The sequence below is a fragment of the Nyctereutes procyonoides genome, unplaced genomic scaffold (assembly GCF_905146905.1).
Source record: "Nyctereutes procyonoides isolate TBG_1078 unplaced genomic scaffold, NYPRO_anot_genome, whole genome shotgun sequence".
NCBI lineage: Eukaryota > Metazoa > Chordata > Mammalia > Carnivora > Canidae > Nyctereutes > Nyctereutes procyonoides.
The window spans coordinates 56,467,530-56,491,288 of record NW_026575020.1 but is presented as its reverse complement, the minus strand read 5'-3'; the positions used below and the strand labels follow the sequence as shown (position 1 = coordinate 56,491,288).

Here is a 23,759-nt window from a genome sequence, read left to right as displayed (position 1 = left end):
GTGCCTTGTTGGGGGGCCTTCCGATGCAGCGGCCACCTGGGATGTAGAGTGCTGTGCCACCATTTGGGGCTGGGGTCGGTCAGGTTTTGGCAGTGCCTCCTTTCTTCTGGACTGAGGCCACCTGGAGAGCCCCTCACCGAAGGGCCATCTCCAGCTTGCTCAAGGGTCCCCAGGTGCAGCCCTCAGCCCGTGATGGATGGAGCTGGCAGATAACCCCCCCACCCCCCCGTTTACTCCACTCTCAGGTAGGACAATCTGGGATGTGACCTATCCACCTGTCAGAGTCCCCCCCCCCCCGGTGGGCAGTGAGCACCAGGTGCCAGCAGGGGTGACCTACCCCATAACACACCATCTCACTTGGTCACTCCAGGACCTTCCTCCTTCCTGGGATAACTTCCCAAACCAGCAGCTTGTGCCTTGGGGGTCACCTCCTGGAGGAGCCCCATCAGAGACGGCCCGAGACCTGGGGGGGGGGCTCACAGTAGACATTCGCTCATGTTGATGCTTAAGGAGTGGGGGGGCTCCCCACCACTGCTTGGGGCGGGGCCAGGGGCTCAGCCACCCTGCAGGTCAACCCGGCCACGTCCATCCATCCATCTGTCCGCCACAACTAGGCTAAGACACAGCAGTGTTCTTCTGGGCACTTCCCTAGACAAACACTCACTCCCGGACTGAAGAACGGAAGGACGAGGGTGTGGCCAGTGGAGGAATGGAGCCGGCGAGGGAGGTAGGGGTTTTCGGGGGAAGGGGGGCATCTGCAGAGGCGGGCAACAAACGCTGGGGGTCCGAACAAACGCTGGGAGCTGGGAGCGAGTGACAGCGAACGCAGGGGAGTGTTACAGAAAAAAAATGCAAGGACAACCAGGCAGGGCCGTAGGCCCGAAGCTGAGCCCGGGGGTCCCCCTGTGGGGTGGCCATCCCTCTAGGCTCTGCCCTCGAGACTGGCAGTGCCCCCAGCTCCCGGGGTCCAGCTGTGTCCCCTGCGGAAGGAGCCTATCATGTCACTCCTGCCGAGGCCAAGGCTCTGCAGGCCCTCCCAGCCCCCGAAGCCCACCCTGAGCGGTACGCACCCCCGGGAGGGCACCCGGTGAACGTGGTGTTGGGCAAAGAAGGGGACAGCGGCTGGGCTGCTTATTGTTGTTCCGCCTCGCGTCCAGGCTACAGCAAGAAGTGGGGCCCAGGGGTGGGGGGTCACGGTGAGCAGAGCGCCGTCTGCATGGTCTGACCCCCTTTCCAAAGTGAGGGGCCCAGAGGAGCACGGGGCCATCGGAGGCCGCGAGCCGAACTGCGAGGCGACCTGTCAAGCCCCCCGTGGCTCCCTCCCTGCCCGTGCCCGCCAGCGCTCACATACCTGCTGAAGGAAACCCAGAAAGTTCTTCCCCTTGCTACTCAAGGGGTGGCCCTAGGCCTGCCACCACCCCTGACCTTGAGAGAAATGCAGGATTTCAGCCCCAACCCAGACCTGCTGAATCCAAACCTGCGTTTTACCAAGATCCCCAGGCGACCTGTGTACACGTTTAGAGTTTGAGGTACGCTGTCGACAGGCCACGGGCCCACACGCCAGCAGAGTTCAGAGACCCTGCGGGCCCTAATACTGAGAACATTTGCTCAGCCCCAACTCTGGGGGTGCCCACGGGGCTTAGCCTCCGACGGTGCTTAAAACGTGATTCCGGACCGCGCGGCCATGTAAGGTTGTGCAGGTTGCTCACGGCACAAAGGCATTTCCCTGCCCCTCTCCCCACCCTCCCCACCGGGTCAAATTTGCCAACCCAGGCCTGCGAGTCTGAATTCACCAGGAGGGCCACCTCTTCCTAATCACAGCGAACACCCCGCCCCAGCAGCTAGTGGCAGCCCCGAGGGGTCTGAACCTCACCTGCGTTCTCATGATGGCCTTGATGGCTGCCTCGAACTCCTCCGAGTTGTTGTAGTCGACGGTCCACACGTGGGGCTTGCCGATGAAGTTCTCCGCATAGGGATGCTGGGAGAACACCTGGCGGGCGCAGGGAGCAGCAGCTTCTCCCCCTGCCCGCCAGGCCGGCCTGGGCAACAGGGAGGCGCCCCTGCCCCTGGTCCCCCCACGCCCTCGCCCGGTGCCCCTCTTCCAGGACCGGCAGGGCCCCCCCGCCAGGCCCTCCCCGCTCACCTCTCTGGAGGTGGGCTTGCCGCGGAAGAACTCGTGGTTGAGGGAGCTGTGGGGCGGGCTGAAGCGCGACTGCAGGAACACGCAGCCGTTGGCGATGGCCTCCAGGGGCGCGGGGCCCTCGTACGGGAAGCCGAAGCCTATGAAGAGCTGAGGGGCGAGGGGCGCAATGGTCAGGGAGGGCCCCCGCAAGCCGGGGTCGGGACATTGAGGGAGGCAGCCTGGGGGGGGGGCGGTGTCAAGACGGCCCAGACCATCTGGGCCTCAGTTGGAAGACCATGTGCTTCCCCTCTCTGGGCCTCAGTTTCCCCGTTTGTGAAACGAGGAGGTCCGATTAGGTAATATCAGTGGCCTTTCCTGCTCCAGGGGGCTATGGTTCTGGAGGGGAGGAAAGAGAAAACTGAGGGTCTGAAGCTCGGAAGGCTTCACCCACAGCCACAGCTGAACTGGAAGGACCTTTACTCATCCTGGAAACAATCATTTGGCGCCTAACTTGTGCCAGGGGTGCTCATGGGGCTGGGCCCCAGAAGGCAATCGATAAAGGATTCTGAACCCCGGGCTGCTGTGTAAGGTTGTTCAGGTTATTCACGGCACAAAGCCTCTCCTGCTGCCCCAACACACACACACACACACACACACACACGTCCAGGAAGCCTGAGGAAAGAGCTGTGGCTAGATCAGAGAGTCAGGAGAGGACCTGGACGCTGGCTGGAGGCCCCCCAGCCTCCGCTGACCCCTCAGGGCCCAGCAGCAGAGTCTCACCTGCTGCACCAGCTGCTGCTCCAGGAATACAGCACAGGACTTCCAGAAGCAATCAGAACAGGAGCCCCAGGGAACTCCAGCCAGGACGTGCCCTCAGCCTGCCCTGCATCCCTTCAGTGGCTCTCAAAGCTAGGCCTGACCCAGGAGTCCGCTGGGCTGCCCTGGTACTGATGGGGTGAGGAGGGCAGCCCACTTCCTCTCCCCCATTGCTGGGCTCAGCTCCGCTGGCCCTGCCCAGGTCCCTCCTTGGTGAGCACTCCCAGCTCTGTCCCCAGCTCTTTCCAGGCCCCGGGAGACTTGGACAGGAGGCTCAGGCCCAGCATAAGGCCCGGACAGGAGGCTCAGGGTAGGAGGGCATGAGGCCTGGACAGGAGCCTCAGGGGAGCAGAGCATGCTGGGGTACATCGACACATGGAAGAGGCCACAAACAATGGTGGCAGGCACGGTGGGCCCAGAGCAGGGGCACTTGGGGTGTCCCCCTTCGGTGTCTGTGGTCAGGCCAGAGTGAGGATGGTCAGGGCCATGGTGGGGCTCACCTTGGCCTTGCGCAGCAGCTGCTGGAACTCAGGCTGTGGCAAGAGGCCGTGGTTCTTCACAAAGGCCGGGACCTCGGGGGGCCGCTGGCTCTCGTAGTACACGGTGCCATGAATCTCCATATACTTGTTCAAGATGCCCAGGAACTTCTCCTTCCCCTGGAAGAGGAAGAGGTGGAGATGGGAGCCTCGCTCCAACTGTGGAAGGCAGAGCTGTCCGAAGAAACACCCCTGGTCTGGAAGTCAGAAAATGTGGGGCCAGTCTTAGGTCAGCCATCAACCAGCTGCGTGACCCTGGGTGAAGCCCCTCCCCTCTGGTCCTCGTTCTCTTCATCTGTGAGTTGTGGAGGTTGGACTGGACTATTTTTAGCCATGGAACTGTTTTCTTTGCAAAGAAATCCTGTGGGGATGCATATTTAAAGGCATTAAATCCTCCGAACTCCTGGTATCTCTAAGAGCATCTGAGGAGCTGTGGGGCCAAGGTTATCCATTCCCTCCATCCCTCCATCCCTCCGTCTGTCCACTCATCCCCTCCTTCCATCTACCCACTCTCCCCTCTCTTCTCCCTCTCCTCCCTCCAGCCACGGGGCACATTTTTATAGAGCACTTGCTATGTGTTGGAACTGAGCTCGCTGCTGGGAGCATAGCAAGGACATGACGGAACCCACATCCTTGAGGGGACACCTGGGGGCAAACCCCCCCAAACTAGCAAAGGCTCAGCCCCTCCAGACTTGAGTTCCACATCCAGGCTCTGCTTTCTGCCCACCCAGTCCAAGAGGGAAAGAAACAGGCCCAGCTTTGGGGGAAGGGGACAATGGGAGGCAGGGCACAGACAGTAGATAACAGCTCCTCCCCTGGGCACCCATCTGACCCCAGAGCCAGGGCCCTGGGCCAGGAGCTGTGGTCAGTGTAGGACCTCAGTAGGGGTAGGCATGAGGTCTGCCACTGGGCTCTACTTCCTGGGGGCTTTTGACTCACAGAGGAGAAGGGATAGGCTGACAAGAAAGGAGCTTCAAGATCACAGAGAAGGCTGGGGCGGGAGGGGTTTTCTTCAGGGAGGGCTAGACCCCTGCAGGCCCTCAGGTCAGGAACAAAGAAGCCAGGTTCTCGCTGTGCTGCTGGCTAGCCCGACGTGGGACAGCAAGGACCTTCGGCCCGCACTGTAAACCATTCTCTTGAAGAATGTTATCAATGGACATCCAAATAATTAACAATTCACATCTTGAAACTCCAATGGCATACATTTTTCATAAGGAGGCCTTCCTCTTCGGGGGAATGGTGTTCTTGGTGATGCACACCAGCCCTGCCTCCGAGAACAACCAGGACAGGTGGGGAAATAGAAAAACTTCTGTGAAGGTAGTGAAAAGTCTAACAAAGCATGAAGAATTACAAGACCAAGATTTGGGAGAAGGGAAGGAGAGCATTGAGGCTGGGGCTGGGGTCAGCATTCCCCCCTGGGGACACCTGCTGATTCCAGGGTCAGCATCGAGGAGACTAAGCAGAGCTTCCAGTCGCCTTGTAGAGCTGAGGGACAAGTGAGAGCTCAGGGTCGGCCAAGGGGGCGTCCCTGCTGGAAAACCCAGGCTTTGGGTTGGAACTCTGAGGAATTACACGCTGGAAGAAAAGATGGACCAGAGCTAGAAAAGTCTCTATAGGGGCTCGATTGGTATTTGGGGGGAAGAGTGTCTTTATTATTATTATTTTTTAAATTTTATTTATTTTAGAGAGAGAGTGACTGTGAACACAAGCAGGAGGGGCAGAGGGAGACAGAATCCCAAGCAGACTCCCCACTGAGCCCCAACATGGGGCTGGATCCCAGGACCCTGAGATCAGGACCTGAGCTGAACTCTGGAGCCACCCAGGCACCCCAGGGGCTGAATCTGTTTTAAATAGTCTCAATCCCTATCATTGCTTAAGGTGATCCGAGATTGTTGGAGCCCCACCCACAAGCTAAAAATAAAATCCTAAAATAAATAAATAAAATAAATAAATAAATAAATAAATAAATAAATAAATAAATAAATAAAAAATAAAAATAAAATCCTCTCCGGAAGAAGAGGGCATCACCCTCAGATTATTTTTAAAATTTTTATATTAATTTTCCAGAACTCCAAAACAAAACAAAAGAAAACAAACAACAATGAAATCCCAGTCTAAACCCCAGGAGGCTTAGAAGAAGCAAGTTTGAGAAAGAAGAAAGCAGGCCGACTCTGTTCCCTGATTTTAAGACTTAACTGTAAACCTACAGTAATCAAGGTGGTGTGCTATCGGCATCAAGACAGACAGATCAATGGAATAGAACAGAGATTCCAGAAATAGACCCACACACGCATGGCCAATTGATTTTTGACAAAGGTGCAAAGACATTTCAGTGGAGGAAGGATAGTTTTTTCAACCAATGGTCACAGAATATCATGTATCCACATGCAAAAAAGGGAAACGAATTAGAACTTCAATCTGTACTTCGTATCATATATAAAAGTTAATTCAAAATGGACCATAGACTTAAACACAAAATGCAAAATTATAAAACGTGCAGAAGTAAGCACAGGAGAAAAAAATCTCTTGTGACTTGAGGTTAAGCAAAGATTTGTTAGATACGACACCAGAAACATAATCCATAAAACACTGGACTTCATTAAGATAAGGAACTTTGCTCTTTGAACGATGCTATTAAGAGAAAGACAAGCCAAAGACAGAAGATATTTGCCAAGCATATATTTGATAAAGGACTGATATTCAGAATGTGTAAAGAACTCTAACAACTTAGGGCGCCTCGGTGGCTCAGTTGGTTATGTGTCTGCCTTTGGCTCATGATCCTGGTGTCCTGGGATTGAGCCCCGTGTCGGGGTCCCTGCTCCGTGGGGAGCCTGCTTCTCCCTCTCCCTCTGCCTGCTGCTCACCCTGCTTGTGCGCGCTCTCTCTCTAATAAATAAATGAAATCCCTAAAAATACAAAACAAAACAAAAAATCCCTCTAACAACTCAATAATAAGAAAACAAACAGCCCACTTCTTTAAAGGGACAAACTTTTTGAAAGACACTTTACCCCAAAAAAAGATATAGGAAAAACAAATAAGCACACAAAAATATCTTCGCCATCATTAGTCATAGGGAACTACTAGTCGAAATCCTAGATGCCATCATTAGTCATAGGGAACTACTAGTCGAAATCCTAGATACCATCGCACGTCTGTAGAATGGCTCTAATTGAAAAGACGGACCACGCAAGTATTGATGACCTTGTAAGGGAACTGGACTTCTCATATATGGCTGGTAGAATCAGAAAATATTACAACTACTTTTCCTAAAATGTTAAACCTATTTCTACCATATGATCCAGCCATTCCATGCTTAGGTATTTACCCAAGAGAAATGAAAGCATATGTCTGTACAAATGTTTGTACACGAATGTTCATAACAGCTTTGTTCATAATGGCCAAATACTGGAAACAACCCCAAGGTCCACTAACAGGGGAACAGATGCAAACAGTGTGGTGGCATACAATGGAATCCCATGCAATAGAATAAGTATTCAGCCATAAAAAGGAATCAACAATTGATATGTGCAACAACACAGATGAATCTCGAAATAATTATACTCAGAGAAGATCCAGACCAAAAAAAAAAAAGAGTATATACCATATGAGTCCATTTGTATAAAATTATAGAAAATGAAGGCTAATCTGTGGTGACAGAAAGGAGATTATGAGCTGTCTGGCTGGGAGGAGGGGAGCGGTGGGAGGAAGGGAACCTGGGGGCAGTGGATGCACCATCCTGACTGTGGCATTGGTTTCACAGGTATGTATGTAGGTCAGAACTTATAAATTATATATTTGAAATACATGTAGTTTACTGCATGTCAATTAGGTCTCAGAAAAGTCTGTTAAAAATAGATTTATTTTTAAGAAATATTTAAACAACTTGATTTTTTAAAAAGATTATTTATTTATTTGAAGAGAGAGAGAGACAGCAGATTAAGCCGGAGAAAACACAAGGGGAGGGAGAGGGCAGAGGAAGAGGGAGAAGCAGGTTCTCCCACTGAGCAGGGAGCCCAACATGGGGCTCGATTCCAGGACCCTGGGATCATAACCTGAGCTGAAGGAAGATGCTTCACCAACTGAGCCACCCAGGCACCCTAAACACCTTGATTTTTAGAAAAATCAGGTACATGACAATATGATCAAAACCCAAGAGACGAAAGGGTGCCTGAGTGGCTCAGTCAGATAAGGATCTGACTCTTGGTTTCAGCTCAGGTCATGATCTCAGGGTCCTGGATGAAGCCCCACATTGGACTCCAGGCTCAGTAGGGACTCTGCTCATGGATCCTCTCTCTTCTTCTCCCTCTGCCCCTCACCCAGCTTGCATGCACTCTCTCTCTAAAGTAAATAAATAAACTTAAAAAACAAGAAACAAACCCAAGAGACATGGACAATAAAAACAGACCCGTAGGAGATCTAAAAGCTGGAGTTATCAGATACAGACTTCAAGATAAATCTGCTGAATGTAGTCAAGGAAATAGAAGATAAGGTTGGAAACCAAATGGAAATGCTAGGAGTAAGAAATCTAGTGGCTGAAATTAAGAACTGAATGGACAGATTTTCACAGCAGACTGGCTCCTGCTGAAGAGAGAATTCATTAATGAAAAAACGAAAGAAAACATCCAGGATGGAGCACAGGGTGGAAGTCACGGAAAAGAATGTAAGAGATGAGGGTATATATTGGAGTCTAATGTATGCAGAAACAGAGCCCCAGAAGCACAAGAAGGAGACAGAAGCAGAAGTAATACATAGAGAGACACTAGCTGAGGATCTTCTAAGGCTAATGACAGATCAAACCACAAATTCAAAAATACCTACACATGCCATGTAGGATAAATCCAGAGAGAACAACACGGAGGCATGTCATAGGAAGTCTACCGAAAACCAAACACACAGAGGTCTTAAAAGTGAGCAGAGAAAGAAGACAAATTACCTTTAAGGAAAAAACAAGGCTCAAAGCAATGACAAAACCCAGAAGGCAAGAGAGTATTTTCAAAACACTGAAAGAAAGTAACCGCCAAGCTAGAATTCTGTACTCCGTGAGCACATCCACTAAGAATAAGGCGTAAGTAAAGGCATTTTCAGGAAATCAACATGAAACGAGAGCACACAAGTTGGGGGGATGTAATTAAAGCTTTCTAAGGTTCTTTTATTATCCAATAATGGGGAAAGGTATTGATTTAGACTCGACTTTGGTAAGTCAGGGATGCACCTTGTCATCTTTAGAGCAGCCGCGACAAGACTAGGAGAGGGTATATTGAGTCAGCGAAAGGGGGGTGAACTTCAAAACACAGATCAGTGTGAGAGAAGGCACGAGAGGGAAAAGAATGCAGAATGAGCAAGAAAAAGAAACAGAGATCCGCTAGTGAAATGGTAGATTCGAAGCCAAAGATATCAGAAACCACACTAAATGTAAAAGGACTAATGTAAATGTAGCGTGTAGCGCTAAACCAAATAGGCTCACAGAAGAAAAATCAAACCAAGGATGTAAAGTGTGGAGAGAATGGCTCCACGCCCCCATCACGTCAGCTTCCTTACCCCGTCACAGGAGACAGCAGTTGTTCACAGTTTCTCGTGCCTTCTCAGACCTTTCATGCATTCAAAGCATATTTACATCTTCCTTACAACACATGCACAAGTGGGTTCATGTTATATATACTGTTCAGCAACCATTTTCTTTTTTTAAAAATTTATTTTTATGTATTTATTTTTTATTCATGAGAGACACAGAGTGAGAGAGAGGCAGAGACATAGGCAGGGGAGGAGAAGCAGGTTCCCTGCAGGGAGCCCAATGTGGGACTCGATCCCAGGACCCCAGGATCACACCCTGAGCCGAAGGCAGATGCTCAACCGCTGAGCCACCCAGGCGTCCCCAGCAACCGTTTTCTACCCATATGCACGTTTGTCCGTATGCACGCATGTGTGTGTGCGTGTACGTAGGCATGTGTGTATGCACACATGCACATATGTAAACTTCCAGTTTCACAAAACAATATTTACTCTTGGGGCACCTGGCTGGCTCAGCTGGTGGAGCGTGCAACTCTTGATCTCGGGGACTGTGAGTGCAAGCCCCACGTTGGGTTGTAGAGATTCCCTAAGAAAAATAAAATCTTAAAACAGTATTTACCCTTAATACACATAAGGTCTTCTGATATTCCTTCTGATATTCTATTTCAGTTCAAAGGCTAACTGGGACTCTCTGAGTTAGAAAAAGATAAATACGGCACGGTCCCACTTACATGTGGGATCTAAAAGAGTGGAACTCACAGAAACAGTAGAGCGGTGGTCGCCAGGGGCTGGGGGTGCGGAAATGGGAAGAGGCTGGTCAAAGGGACAAACTTTCAGGGGCATGAAGAGCATGCTCAGGGATCTCACGGACAGCACGGTGATCGTGGTTAATCCTACTGTATCGTACACTTGAAATTTGCCGAGAGAACATTATTAGGTCTTCGGTGTTCTCACCACATACGTACACACGCGCACACAGATGACTATGTGAGGCAATGGTGTGTTTGGTAGCTTGATCATGGTGAGAAGAAACGCTCATGTCACGATATATGTATATGGAGCCATCATGTCATACACCTTTTCCCTGCTGACTATACCTCAGGAAAGCCGAGAAGAAAAAGACGCAGAGCTCTGAGCTCATTTCACTATTTATCTGCAGGCTGCAACCTGCCGACTGAAAGGCCCCCCCAAGTCGGCCCTTCCGATATCTGGCCTGTTTCCTCCAGCGGCAAGAGTGGGACTGCACTGTTGGCCTCTCTCCCGTCCTCCATTCTTTCCCCCTGGGCCCCAGGCTCTCCTAAAGTAGCACCCAGGCCTGAACCTCAAGGCCCACTTTCCGGGGACCCAGAGTAAGACAGGCCCCCGTGGCACGAAATTCCCCCAAACGCTCGCCCTGACCCCCGTGGCTGCTCCCGTGAGGACCTCGCACATCCGGCCTCCTCCGCTTCTCTGCCACCTGGTCCCCTGAACTCTGGGCTGCACCAGTCCCGGGATGCTCCCCTCATCCTCTTCATCCGGCCACCTCTGACCCCCTCCAGTCACAAAGACCAGAGCAATGATGTCTTTTTGGGGGAGCAGTTTCTTGGAGGGCTCCCGCAGAGCAGTGGTGCTCCCGCCTACCACCGAGGTGCCTGAGCTCCGGAGGAAGCCTTTCCCTCCCAGATTCATAACCGCCCAGCGTCTTGGGGCAGCTCCTCAGCGGTGTCTTCTGGTAAAAGCAGATGCAGTGTGTGCCACCCCCTCCCCAGCGCCTCAGGCTCCCCGGCAGCCTGCTCCTTGGGCATCACTCGAGAATGACCTCCCATCCCTCCCCGCCTCCCCGCACCCCAAGGGTCAGGGGACCCCCTACTGAGAGCAGAGGGCAGCGGGAGGAGCGTGTGGCAAGCAGGCACCATACCTGGAGCTGCCTCGTTGCCAGGAGGGCACAGAGGAAAGAGAAGAGAGAACAGGTCAGTGAGCAGTGAGCACACAACCTCCCGCATGGGGACCGCTTCTCCCTGAAGAGGGGGTTCCAATCCTTAACCTCTCCTGCCTTCTGCACTGCCCCCCACCCCTCAGAGGCCCCAAGCTAGCCTAAGCCCCCCTTCCCAGGCTTACAGCGCCCATTGCCCATCGATATGTTCCCAGGGAGGGAGGGGGGTTAGGCCACAGTCCTCGATAAAGCACATCTGGGTTTGTTGCAGAGCAGGGGAGCCGAGGGGGGCAGGTGCGCAGCCCCCAGGCTGGGTATTTTCACTGGCAGTTAGGGACCTCTCTTTTCTGACCCATCAGCAGGGGACGTTTCCGCATCCAGAGCTGGGGGTGGTAGACAGAGCCAGATCCTGGAGGTGGGGGTCCCCGGGGGCGCACTCACCTTCCAGATACTCGCCTCCTTGCCATACACCACGGCCATGTTGCTGGCCTTGCCGCCTCTGATGAGCTGCTTCTCTGTCTCGTTGAGCTCCTCGGACACGAAACCCATGAAGGAGTTGTCCGGGGTGTGAGCTGCAGCCAGACCACGGGGTCAGGACGGGGGCCGCCACACAGCCAAGGACACACCCCGGGTCTACCTGGACCTGCCCCATGGGGGGGGGGACATGTGACAGGTATGGGGACAGGGGGCTTGGAAGGCAAAGGGGTCTGGTGGAGGAGGAGGGAGAGCACCCATCAGTGTGTGTCCCCGCCCCGGGCAGCTCCTTCTCTCAGAGATGGTCCCAAAGGCCTGAGCAGCGGGAAAGCCACAAGGTCACCTGGTCGGCCCCCTTGCTCGTTTGCAGGCAGGCACAGTCAGGGCCCTGCGCTGGTCCTCCCGCCTCAGTTTGCTTGGGGCCCAAGCTTGCTGCTCCCCTTTTCTCGCACTGCCGACACCCATCCTCAGAGCCTGGTAACCCAGCGGGACTTCCCACCCGGCCTCCATCACAGCCGCCCTGGCCCGGGTACCATCCTCTCTGTCCTGGGCCACTGTGACCTGCAGCCGCCCCCATTTCTGCCATTCTCGTGGCAGCGCCTTTTCTCCAGAGCAATCCTTCCAAACTAACATCCGACCAGGTCCCTCTGCCCAAAACCCTTCAGTGGCCCCGAAGCCCAAGTCCCTACAACCGTCTACAGGATCTGCCCCAACCCCCGTTTTGGCAGCTTCTCTTACTACTTCCTGTGACCCTGGCAGGTGCACTCCCTCTCTCCGTACAGGCTTTGCTCACAGGGTCCTGCCGAGAGGTCCTCCCCGGCCCTGGTCACTCTCTGTCCCTTACCCTGCACTCTCTGACCAGATGCGATGCTGTGTATTTAATTATCATTTATTGGTGTCAGAATATAAGCCGCACAAGCGCCTCTGATCTGCTCCCTTGCAGGGCCTCAGCACCTGGGCACGCCCGGTGTCCTGGCTCCTGAGCGTGTGAGGACACACCTGCTGTCCCCTCTGCCTGGAGTGCCCTCTGCCCTCTGCTTGGATGAGAAAATACTCCACACAGAGCCAGGGCCCTCCCTTTGTGGCTCCACACGATGGATCTGTCTTGCTTCAGTGTGGCCCCCACTCTGACCTGCTCACATGTCCCCAGAACCCAGGGCACCAGGGGCAGGGAATGCGTTTCAGCTCATCCTCCTGTTCCCTGGCCCTGCTAACGAGCTCTGTCTGCCACGATACACCTGCCGGAGGTTTGCAAGGCACGGGGTCCCTCCCCTCTGTGTGCAGGACCTTGAGCTGAATGTGTGCGGAACCCAGTGAAGCCTGCTCCGCCCTCCCGGGTTGGGAGACAACGACAAGGAGGCTGGCGGAGGCCACATGTCCTTGAATTCCTGGAACAGCCCTGATGCCAAGCACCCTATTTCTTCATTTCAGATGCACGTTTTCACATTTTAGCACTTCTAAAATCCAGGTGCATATGCTTCGATCAAACGTACAGAGTTAACATAGTATTTCTACCCACAAAAGGTCATCAACCCCTGGGGAGCATCGCAGGGGAAGTGAAGGTTTCCTGCCCAAGTGCCCCAGAAAGCTCTTGGGATTCTCGGGTCTGAAAGTCCAACCATAAGGACGGGCCTTTGCTGACTGCAGAACAAAATGATCTTTCTTCCAGAGCATCTGGAACAAAAGGAGGGGCCCGGAGGCCTGGAGTTACTTCTGCGATGGTCAGGGGGTGTGCAGCTCCCCTGTTTCAGGAGGCTCAGGCTGGGGAGAGGCCCTGGAGGGAGGAGACCAGACCCTCCCTCACCCGCCTCTCCAGGCCTCACCCTCCCACTTAGCTCACGGAGCGGGGGAAACACCTGGCTAGACGGGGAAACAGGTCTGCTCGTGAATTCCCTCCTGGACTTGGTATATCATTAAAACCTGCGAGCCTCTCTCTTCCTTTCTTTGCTTTTAAATTTCTTTAATTTATTCAACCAATTAACCTTTACTGAGGACCCTGACAGGCTCCAGGGAGATAAAGATAAATCAATCAGTGGCCCCCTTTTTGAGTGGTTCATAATCTTTCAGGGAGTAATAAATGTAAAAGCAAATAACTCTAATATACTGCAACATACGGTCTTATAGAAGTGGATTTAAAAGGCTCGAGTTGTGATCTTGGGGTCGTGGGCTCGAGCCCCGCGCCAGGCTCAGCATGGAGTCTGCTTGTCCCCCTCTGCTCCTCCCCCTGCCTCTCAAATAAACAGAATCTTTAAACAGACAAACTCTTTTTCTGCATGACATTCCCTACCTCAAGAATCTACAGTGATCCTTCAATCACGATATTTAGCGTAAATTCAGGAAGCGGTGCCGGAAGACCCCACCCTGTGCCCCCAGATCCTCCATGTCCCTTTTACCAGCCTCACATCCCGATGCCTCGCTTCTGACTGAGCTAACTGCCCCAGCTCTGCACCCGCCTCTGCTCCCTGCTATCACACACGCTGCTTCTGCAGCCTGGAGCCTCCCCACCACTACCTGCACCTGCCCTCCCTCTAGAGTCGGATGCCCAGACAGCCAGGTGACCTGGGTCCTCTGGGCCTCCATTCCCTCCTCTGGGCTCCAAGGAACCTGCCCGCTCCCCACCCCTGCTCCCCTACGCTTCTGGGATCCAATCAAGCCATTACTTATGTGTCCAGAAATTGCATCTGCCTCTAGGATGTCCTAGAACCTGCTGAGTAAGATTTAAAAAAAAAAAAAAAAAAAAAAAAAAAGAGCCCTAAGCATCCCAAAGAGGTGCATTAATTTGACAGGCTAAATAAAGACTGGATACTTTACTTCTGAGCAAGTTCCTTGGGACCTTAGTCAGTTTGCTCTTAATTTAGATGCATCCCAACAAAGGTGCTTCGCTGGCTTTCTGACCCAGAGCCTTCAAAGAGCCACAAATTAGATGTGCAAGACGCTGCTGGAGGCAGATACACTGACGACAATTAAATGTGACAGCTGATAGCCTCCCAAACGAGGAGAAAAAGCACCACATCAGTGACAGGAGAAGGGGCCACTTAGCAAGGGCACACGGCTCCGCACACCTCTGCTGTCCCCAAAGGGCAGGCTCGGAGAGAAACGACCCGTCATCGTCGTCGTGAAAAAGGATTAAGTTATTTTCACCACGCTGCACGTAAGGGGCAGGTCAGCGTGTGTATATATTTTAAAGACCCATTAAAAATAGCTGAGGCTCGGCGTTCCTTGCCTGACGTCCACCATCGGAGGGTTTCCACGGGGGCCCCCAGCCTCACTTCCCAGTCTCTCCCATGTTGGAGCCTGCTGGAGCTCTTGTATTTCCAGAACCTTCCAGCGTTTTCCACATCTGTCTCCACTCCATCTGCCCCCGCCCCCCGCTTGGAGGAGCCTGCCCGTCCTGCCCCTTTGTCACCCCCTAAAGCTCTCCAGTGTACTTCAGGCCACTCTCTACAAGGCCACCAAATCTGCTTTGTTCTGGAACATGTGCTCAGCAGCTCTCAGAGAGCGGTGTGTGATTTTGGAGGCAAAGGCCACATCCTCCGTGTTGGAAAGGTCACCGGGTTTCTGGGAAGCCAGGCTGGAAGCCCCCACCCGGGCGGCTCCCTCCACGCTTCCTGCTCCCCAGACACCCCAAGAGACTTCCTCTCCGGCTCACACACTTGCTGAAGGGCGAATGAGGCTTTCCGGGAACAAGCAGATGCCCGGTCGGCCGCACTCCCACACCTGCCGGGGGAGGAGAGCCAGGCAGGAACCAGACCCTGCCTCCTCCCATGCACCCCGAGAACCCCGAGGAGGCCCCACCTGCCCCTGAGCCCCCACCCCCCAGGCCCTGCGGCCGGGACACTCACGAAACATGGTCATGAACTGCTTGGGGTTGAGGTTCCAATAACCCCAGTTGGTCCGGTAGCCGTGCAGCGTGGCGTACTCCTCGTGGTTGTACGCAGGCTCTGTCCCAAAGGTGTCAATGACTCGGATTCGGCACCTGCTCCCCGCCCCGGGGTGAGGGGGTACCAGGAACCAGGGTCAGCAACCCTCCGTGTCTCCCCAGGCTGGGGTCCCCCCAGGGTGGGCGCTGTAACCAGCTGGGTACTGGGATGTGTGGTCGGAGCTTGGGCTCAGCCATCACCGAGCTGTGTGACCACAGGCAGGTGCCTTAACCTCTCTGGGTCAGCTCCACTGCCTGTCAAGTGAGGGTAACAGCCCAGCCGTCTCGGGGTTGTAGGGCTACGCCTGAACTGCAGACCAAGGCTCAGAATCGGTTCGTTATTACGGCTGCCCCAAGGCAGCCAGGAGGGAGCACTGCCTGGAGTGGGGGTCCTTCCGCGCTGCCGCGGGGGTCACCTGTAGGGTCTGCACTTTCCCAAGCAGGCAGCAGCAGTCATTTGAGTTCACAGCCCCCCTGCCCAGGAGCCCGACACCCCCAGGACGCCCCGGGCCTATCTGGGCTGCGATGCAGAGGGGCAGGGCCCTGGGGGACCGACCAGCCTCTGCCACGGGCCCACCCTTGGGAAGGCGGTGCTCTGAAGCCCCCTCGGCAACGGGAGCTTGGCCACTTCACACGCACCTCCCGGCTGGGCAGAGGCGCTGTCGCAGCCGCCAAACCTCCCCCTCGGTCCGTGCATCCCAGCCCCGGGCGTGGGCACCCAAAGGAAACAGCTGAGACTCAGACGCCCCGCTCCCCCCACCCCAAGGAGCTCCTCCTCGCCCCACATCCTTCCCGGTGACCAGGAATTGTCCACAAACTGCTGAGGTCGGCACTATTCCCCCAGAGAAGGGGCACGGGGTGGGAGGCGGAGGCAACGAGTGCATGAAGAACACGCATTAATAATAAAAGCAATAACACCGCCTGTCACTTTTTTTTCCCCTAATAAAATCATGTGGGATAGTCAACGGGACCGGAGCAAATGTAATAAATAGCAGGGCTCTCTGTGCTAAATTAAACCCCGTATCCTGCTGGCTGCAGAGACGGGGAGAGATGGCACTGGCCTTCCTCCAAACCCTGGGGCATGGAGGGGGGGAGGATGGGGGGTGCTGAGCCCCCACAAGCCGAGGTCACGGCCCCAAGCAGTGTCCCATTCCTTCCACTGCTCCCGGCAATTCCCCTGCGCACCTCCCCCTACCCCAGCCCCTTCCAGGTCACCTGTGAGCCCCACCCCGGTCTGCCCTGCAGCCGAGGGGCATTAAAGAGACCCCCACCCTGAGGACAGTAATAGGGGAGGGGAAACAGAGGCAGGGTGAGCCTCCCCCCACCCACTGCAGAACCGGGGACAGGGCGGTGCCCCCATCCTGGGGACCAGCCGGCAGGGCGGGAGGGGAGGCCTTCTACGGGGCACGGGGTGGGGCTGCCATGTGCCGGCACCACCCCCACCTGCCCGCCCGCACCCCCTTACCGGTACTTCTTGAAGGACAGTCCCATGTGCTGCTTCATCTGCTGTAGGCCGTGGTAGTCGGTGTAGATGAGGTCGAAAGGCAGGGGCATGGTGAGCGGGCAGTTCCCCCGGCCTGGCGGCACCCCTAAGTTACTGAGAGAAGAGCCCTTCAGAGTCTGAGCCCCAGGAGGGACCCAGGGACAGCAGAAACCCACCTTCCCAACCAATCCTGCATCTAGGGCCCCTGGAGCCACCCCAGTTCTTACAGCCCAGGATAAACACGAGGGATGGGGCACTGTAAAGGACGGTGAGGTTGGCACATGAGTGCTGGCAGACTTGAAAACGAAGTGAACAGGGTGGCCATGTCCAGTTGCACACGTTTTTCACTGCACAAGAGATTCCAATGAGAGGAAGTAGGACTGATACCCAGCCTGGGCTTGCTTGCCAAGCTGTGCCCCCAGCCTGGGCTACCGGCCAGGTGGAAGAGGCACCTTTTGCTAATTTGCACAAATGCCCTCCCTGCAGGGCTGTGTCCACCCAGAGGGGGCACCTTTATCTAGTGTTAGCAAATTGCCATAAATGCTCGCTAGGGTCCTCAGCGCAGCTTCAGTGTTTGAAGCAGAAAGTCCTGCCTCGGAAGATATAAATCCGCTCTGCTGACCGGCTCGTGGCCCTCAGAGCTGCCAGCCCCGTCCCGCGGGGTCACCCTGCCTGCCAGAGCATTCACACAAAAGTTTTCCTCTGGTGATCCAGGGCCAGGGCCTTTGGGTCATCTCTCTGGAGCCCAGAGGACATGCCCACGGCTGCCAGTGCAAGTTCCTTTGCCTGGGACCCTCCCCGCCCACCACCCGGGAGCCCCGGCTTGGGCTGACCACCCAGTCCTCCTCTACGGGGTGGGGGGAGGCACTTACATCGCTCATTCAGTAAGTCTGACCCGAGCCCCTGAGCCAGGCAGGGAGCAGAAAACCCCCCTTTCTTTGGGGAGCCCACAGCAGCCACCCACCTCCCCTGAATTCCCATCTCCCTAGGATTCGTGGCCCAGATGCCTGCGCTGGGAGGGGTCCGGGAGACCTCCCCGTGGACCCCTTCGGGGACCCGTGTGAAGAGCAGGCTCGGGCAAGGTAGGTGAGGAGCTCTCTCGAGCGAGGTCACTGGCTCAACGGCGGAGAAGGGCGGCGATGGATGAGCTCCCCGGGTCACATCTCCGGCTCCAAGAGCCTGTGCAAGCCAGGTGGAAAAGTACCAGCCACGCTGCCTTCGGAAGCCGGGGAGGGGGACGTGCCTACACTGTCCCGAGCCCACTGCCAGAAGCAGCGCCTTTGCAATGAATTAGGGAAACCAGATGACAGGGCCATGATGGAACGATGTCAGGAGAGGCTGCGTGTGACCTGTGGTGGGGATCGGGGCATCAGGGCTCGGCTGTGCCCTGCAGAGAAGGGTGGCAAGAGGGGAGGGGCTTTCCCTGTGCCTGCTCCCCACCAGCCAGCGCCCCCAGCCTCACCCAGCCGCCCCACGCCAGGTGCTAAGTGCCGAGAGGAGAACACAAAAACCTAACGACCAGCGTCTCCAGGTCTCTAACCTACGTCCAGAACAGGGGCCAAGGGTTCCCTCCCCAACGCGTCCAGCTCCCACGCGGCCCCTCCGTCCCACCGGACCACCCCACGCGATCGATGCTCAAAAACCAGGACTTATAAGGCAGAGAGCAGGCTCTGTAAGCTTTGCGTGTGCATGGAAACACCCAGAAAGCAAAAGGAGGAGCACAGACCCCGGGGGTCTGGAACCATTACGGATCATGGCTCCCGCAGCCTGGACACCTCATGAAATATTTGGTGGTATTTTTAAGTGCAGAGCAGATTTTGCCTTCCCACTCTTTGGGACATGCCTGTTGTTTCCTTTCTTTTTTAAAGATTTTATTTATTTATTCATTCATGGGAGACACACAGAGAGAGAGAGAGGCAGAGACACAGGCAGAGGGAGAAGCAGGCCCCACGCAGGGAGCCCGACGTGGGACTCGATCCCAGGACTCCAGGATCACGCCCTGGGCCAAAGGCAGGCGCTAAACCGCTGAGCCACCCAGGGATCCCTGTTGTTTCCTTTCAAGCACAAGCTTTCTCTCACCCCCTGAACTCCTGCGGCAGGACTAATGACCCACAAAGAAGCTTTCGTTCTGGGCTACAGCAGCTCAGGGCCTAGACAGCCACCGTCACCCCTCCTCACTCCCCTGCGCTCCCCGGAGAGCCGTGGATGGAAGGATAAAGGGATGATTCCTCCATCCCTTCCTCGCAGAAGCCAGGGAAGGGGGTGGATGCTCCTCCCACGTGGAATTGGGGCCTGGGAAAATTAACGAACAATCCTGAAAGTATGAACTGTAGGTGGGTCTGCTCTGCAGGACGCTTTGTCCAAGTTGCATTTCTGGTTGGTTTCCAGGCAACGTGTCCCCCTATGGCCACATGTGATGCCAACAAAGTCACGGGGGGCGGGGGGGATCTTCCTTTTGTTGCCTCAACACTGCTCACGGCCCCGGCCTCTGCCCCAAACCCCAGGACCACTAAGAGGCCAGCGGGGCAGCTCGCAGCTCTCTCCTGGGAGAAAGACTACCTGATGCTCTAAGGCACATGATGTCACCTTCACCTGGGGGGGTCAGGGGGCTACAATCTTGAACACAGGAACCATCCTGCAGGCTTTATGGTTTATTGATTCATTAAATCCTTTCATCCGGGCAACAACCCTGCGAGGTCAGACCCATTCTTATCCTGCTCCCTCTCTTTACAGATTAGGAAACAGAGAGGCTGAGCCGTGGGCCGAGGACTGCACAGCCAGGAAGCTGTGGAGCCGGGGACTGGAACCCAGAGCCCACACTCCCACCCGCTCAGCTCTCCTGCCTCCCCAGGCGGCAGACTGCATGACAGTGGATGGTAGGACCACTGCGACATCCCTGAAATCCGAGCCCCAGCTGCCAGCAGAGAGTGGGCTCCAGGCCCAGTTCCATTGCTAAGCCCGGGAGGAGTCATAAGCCTCCCGGAGTCTCACTTTTCTCCCCAGCAACAGACCAATAAAAATGACTCCCTCACAGGGTTCCCGGTAGGAGCAACTAAGGCAAGGCGAGTGCAAGTCCCACTGATTATCATTTCCTCTTGTCATCACTTCTGGACACAAGACCCCCTCACTTAAGGCCCTGTCGTCTCTCACCTTGAGCGAGTCTTGAGATAATTTCCTCGCTGCTGTGTCCCTTCAATCCTGACTCCTTTCTAGAAAGATCTTTCCACAATGTAAAGCCGGTTCTAACCGCTCCCAGAAGACTTCTCACCTCCTGGTCCTTGCCTCCTCCTCCAGGAAGCCTTCCTGGGACCCCTGGACAGAGAGAGGTGCTGCCTCTGTGCTCCCCCACTGCCTGCTTCAACCCCTGCCCTGCACTGTCCTGAGTCACCTCCATACCCACCCCTGCCCCCTGGGGCTCATGAGGCATGAGGACAGGGACAGGGCCTCTTTGGAAGCCCAGAGCTGGGACAGGATCTGGCCAACAAGCTCCTGCTGTTCAGGGACAAGTAAACAAACCCATGAATCAGGTGAACCGTCTTAGGAAGAATTGGCTTCAAGACTGAAAATGAGGCCAAGGAAAGCATCTCCGGGGAGAGAGAGAGACAGTCCCAAGGCTGACGGGCGTCTTGGCTCTCGGCTCTCCGGAGGGGAGGGGAGCAGGCTCCCGGGACACCTCGGGCCAGGGACAGCACTGGCCCCGCGTGCCCTGCCAGTGCCAGAGCCATCCCACAGGAAGGAGAGGAGAGAAACCCGCCCGAGCCTGCGGGTCCCCCTCCCAGGAGGAGCTAATGAGGGGCCGCCGGGGCTCCCCAGCCCTAGAACACAAGGCTTTTCCATTCCAAGCGACTTTACTGGAGAGAAGCATCTGCAGCTGCTCATGACTCTGGTCACAGGGCCTCGGGGCCGCCGGGAGGACAGCGGAGAGGGTCAGCGCGGGGAGGGGCCTGTGCTTTCATGGCTTGTAATGTCAGCTCGCTTTTATGGGCAATTTTACGCTAAGTGGTTGGTCGGAGCGGTGACATGAGCTGAAGAATGCTGGCTCCCGACACCCTTCGGCCGAAGGTGCCCTCGGAGGCTCGGCGGCACAATCCCACCTTCCGGGCTGACTCCTCTAAAGGCCCCTGTCCAGATGGCTGCTTATTTCCAACGCCAAGTCCCTCGTTCCTCTTTGGATTCTTGGCCCAGGGCTGTGTCAGGGGCAGAGGAGACATCGTGGAGCCTCCGGCGGGGCCACAGGGGTGTGGGGTGGGGTGCCAGTCTATAGGGAGAGACAGCAGCTTCCCACGCAGGGACTTCACACACGGCCACTCGGCACCGCCCGCTACCATACAAGTGCGTGGGAAGGATGGGGAGTCTACATGGAATCGTCAAATTTGGTGGCTGGAGTATATTTCTAAGTGTCCCCAGGCCATCTGAATGGGAGTCTGAATTCAGGATGAAAGGGGTGGGGGAAGGGGGTGACCTAGGGAAACAGTGCTTTTCTACAGCTCACCTGGCTAATTGGGGCCCCCACACCCAACCCAAATTCATCCACCCATAAAAGCCACCCTGGTGGGAGGGCAATGGAGAGTTAGTGTTTAACGGGGACAGAGTTTCAGCCTGGGATGATGAAAAAGTCCTGGAGACAGATGGCAGTGATGGTTGCATAACCCAGTGGATGCACATAATACCACTGAACCGCACACTTAAAAATGGTTAGGACAGTAAATTTTGCTATGGGTATTTTACTATAAATTTTTTAAAAAGCCAAACTGTTCACACTCAGTGAACCGTGCCCAGCCCCACAGGGATATGCCCAGTACTCTGCCTCCTCGGCGTGCCCGCATCCCCACCTTCTCTAGCACCCCCTGGACTCCCAGCTGGCCACCATGTAGGGACAGCAAATATCCAGAGAAGGGGAGGAGACTCGGTTTACTCTCAGCTAAAGGATCAAAAGGTAGGATGGGTAGATGGGATAAGGAGACAATGAAAACAATGATCTATGGTCAATTAGGGGGGAAAAAAATCCTCAGGGTGCCTAGATGGTGCAGCCAGTTGTACATGGACTCTTGATTTTGGCTCAGGTCTTGATCTTAGGGTCGTGGGATCGAGCCCTGCAAGGGGCTCTGTGCTCTGCGGGAAGTCAGCTGGAGGTCCCTCTCCCTCTGTCCCTCCCCCGCTCTCTCTCTTTTTCTAAGATAAATGAAAGAAAGAAAAAGAAAGAAAGAAAGAAAGAAAGAAAGAAAGAAAGAAAAAAGAAAGAAAGAAAGAAAGAAAAGAAAGAAAGAATCCCTCTGGGAATCCTAATGCTGAGTTCTGGCACAATGAAAAGCACTCCTGGGCATGAGCTCCGTGGCGAACTTGCTGGGTGGCCTTGCACAGACATCAGATTGTTCTGCTGTCCGCCTCCACTCCCCTGATATGAAGCTCGGACAGATCTCCACCATCCCTTCCAGGCTAAAAATTCTCTGGTTTGATTTCTCCCTGTGCCTTTGGTCTGTGGCTGGAAATAATCTCTCCAGGTAGGGCTCAAATTCCGGAACAAAGTATCCTCTCTCCCTCCCTCTCCTCGCTGTGTGGGAAGGACCTAATTAAAAAGAATTCTCACAAAGTGCTCAGAGATCTTTGGCTCCAGGTGCTCAGTGCACACAGGGAACTTTTACTTTTTTTCTAGACTCGTCTCATCGCAGGGAGCACACTGGCTGGGGCAGCGCAGGGCCTTTCTGCCTCCCCAGGGGCCTGGTATCCCTCTGACCCCAGCCAGCACCTGTCTCCCGAGCACTAGGGCATTGCCCGCCCCGTCTCTCTCCCATGGCCTGTTTCTGGAGCAGGCCACCACCTCTTCCCAAGAGCAAAGGGAAGGCAGAAAGAAAGGACCCCAGAGAGTTAACCGGGCGTCTAAGGAACTGCTTGGGAAGGGAAGGGATTCTATTGTCCTGCAGCATTTTCTTCTCTCGCCCAGAATGTGTTTTTGCTTTCTGGAGCGGCCACACCACCAGAATACGCTCCTTAGTCAAAAGCCAAAAAAAAGCAGGGGCCGGAGGTTTCTAAAAGGGAAGTATAGGGAGCAGCCTCCCCCACACACGCTGGGCAGCCTGCATTGGGACCAGGGACCAGGGTCCAAGGCGACACTTCCCCCCAGCATTCCTTCCGACTATGCAAACTCAGGCTAAGAATAGGGCCGTGGCTCCCAGGAGAGCTACATGAAACCACAGACTCCCTCCAGCTCCGTGCGAGGCGAGGAAGTGGTCAGAGGAGGCGGAACACATCCCTTTGCTGTTCTGTCTCCTTCCTTGCAGACAGGCCCCAGTTTACATAATGGATGTCCCTGAACGCTGAGCACAAAGCCAGCTTTTCTCATCTAAGCTGCGCTTTCAAGGTGGCAGGACGGTGGCTCCGGGCCCGGTGCACGTCACAGTCACCGAGACCCCTGACAGCTCCTGATGCCCAGGTCCTGCCTCGTCACTCAGGGCTGCGGCCTGGGCGTCAGGATGCGGGTGTCCAGGCCCTCAGGTGACTCTCATGCCCCTGGGGCTCTCACAATTCTTTTTTTTTTTTTTAATAAAGACCTTATTTATTTATTTATTCATGAGAGCCACAGAGAGAGAGGCAGAGACACAGGCAGAGAGAGAAGCAGGCTCCCTGTGGGGAGCCTGACTTGGGACTCGATCCTGGGGCCCCAGGATCACGCCCTGAGCCGAAGGCAGATGCTCAACCACTGAGCCTCCCAGGAGCCCTGGCTCTCACGATTTTATCCAGTTCCACAAGCCTTTGAGAACCAACCAGCCAGCCCCGGGGGGCACCTGTACCACCCTAGGTTTCTGCCAGCTTCACTGGACTAAATAAGCTCCAAGCCAGTCCCGGCCTGGTTCTGAGGCCGGGGCAGCGGGGTGTTGCCCATTCTGTGGGGGCCGTGCGCTCCAGGAAGCCCATCCCCCTGTCCACCTACCTGTTCTCCAGCCACCATGTGACAAGATCTCCCTTTTCTCCGTACTTGGTGGGGAGAGAA

General features: G+C 55.1%; 1 protein-coding gene across 3 annotated transcripts in view; it reads right to left on the bottom strand.

Moving 5' to 3' along the window:
- Window positions 1–23,759, bottom strand: part of MGAT5B (alpha-1,6-mannosylglycoprotein 6-beta-N-acetylglucosaminyltransferase B) — a 70,375-nt gene that overhangs the window by 6,923 nt on the left and 39,693 nt on the right. For all 3 annotated transcript variants that reach the window (XM_055333688.1, XM_055333705.1, XM_055333698.1), the window contains 6 exons: window positions 16,754–16,885; window positions 15,212–15,345; window positions 11,337–11,467; window positions 3,439–3,594; window positions 2,144–2,290; window positions 1,874–1,990 (listed from right to left, as the gene is read on the bottom strand). In XM_055333688.1, the coding sequence (XP_055189663.1) occupies window positions 1,874–1,990; window positions 2,144–2,290; window positions 3,439–3,594; window positions 11,337–11,467; window positions 15,212–15,345; window positions 16,754–16,885 (817 nt within the window). The remainder of the gene's footprint in view (window positions 1–1,873; window positions 1,991–2,143; window positions 2,291–3,438; window positions 3,595–11,336; window positions 11,468–15,211; window positions 15,346–16,753; window positions 16,886–23,759) is intronic.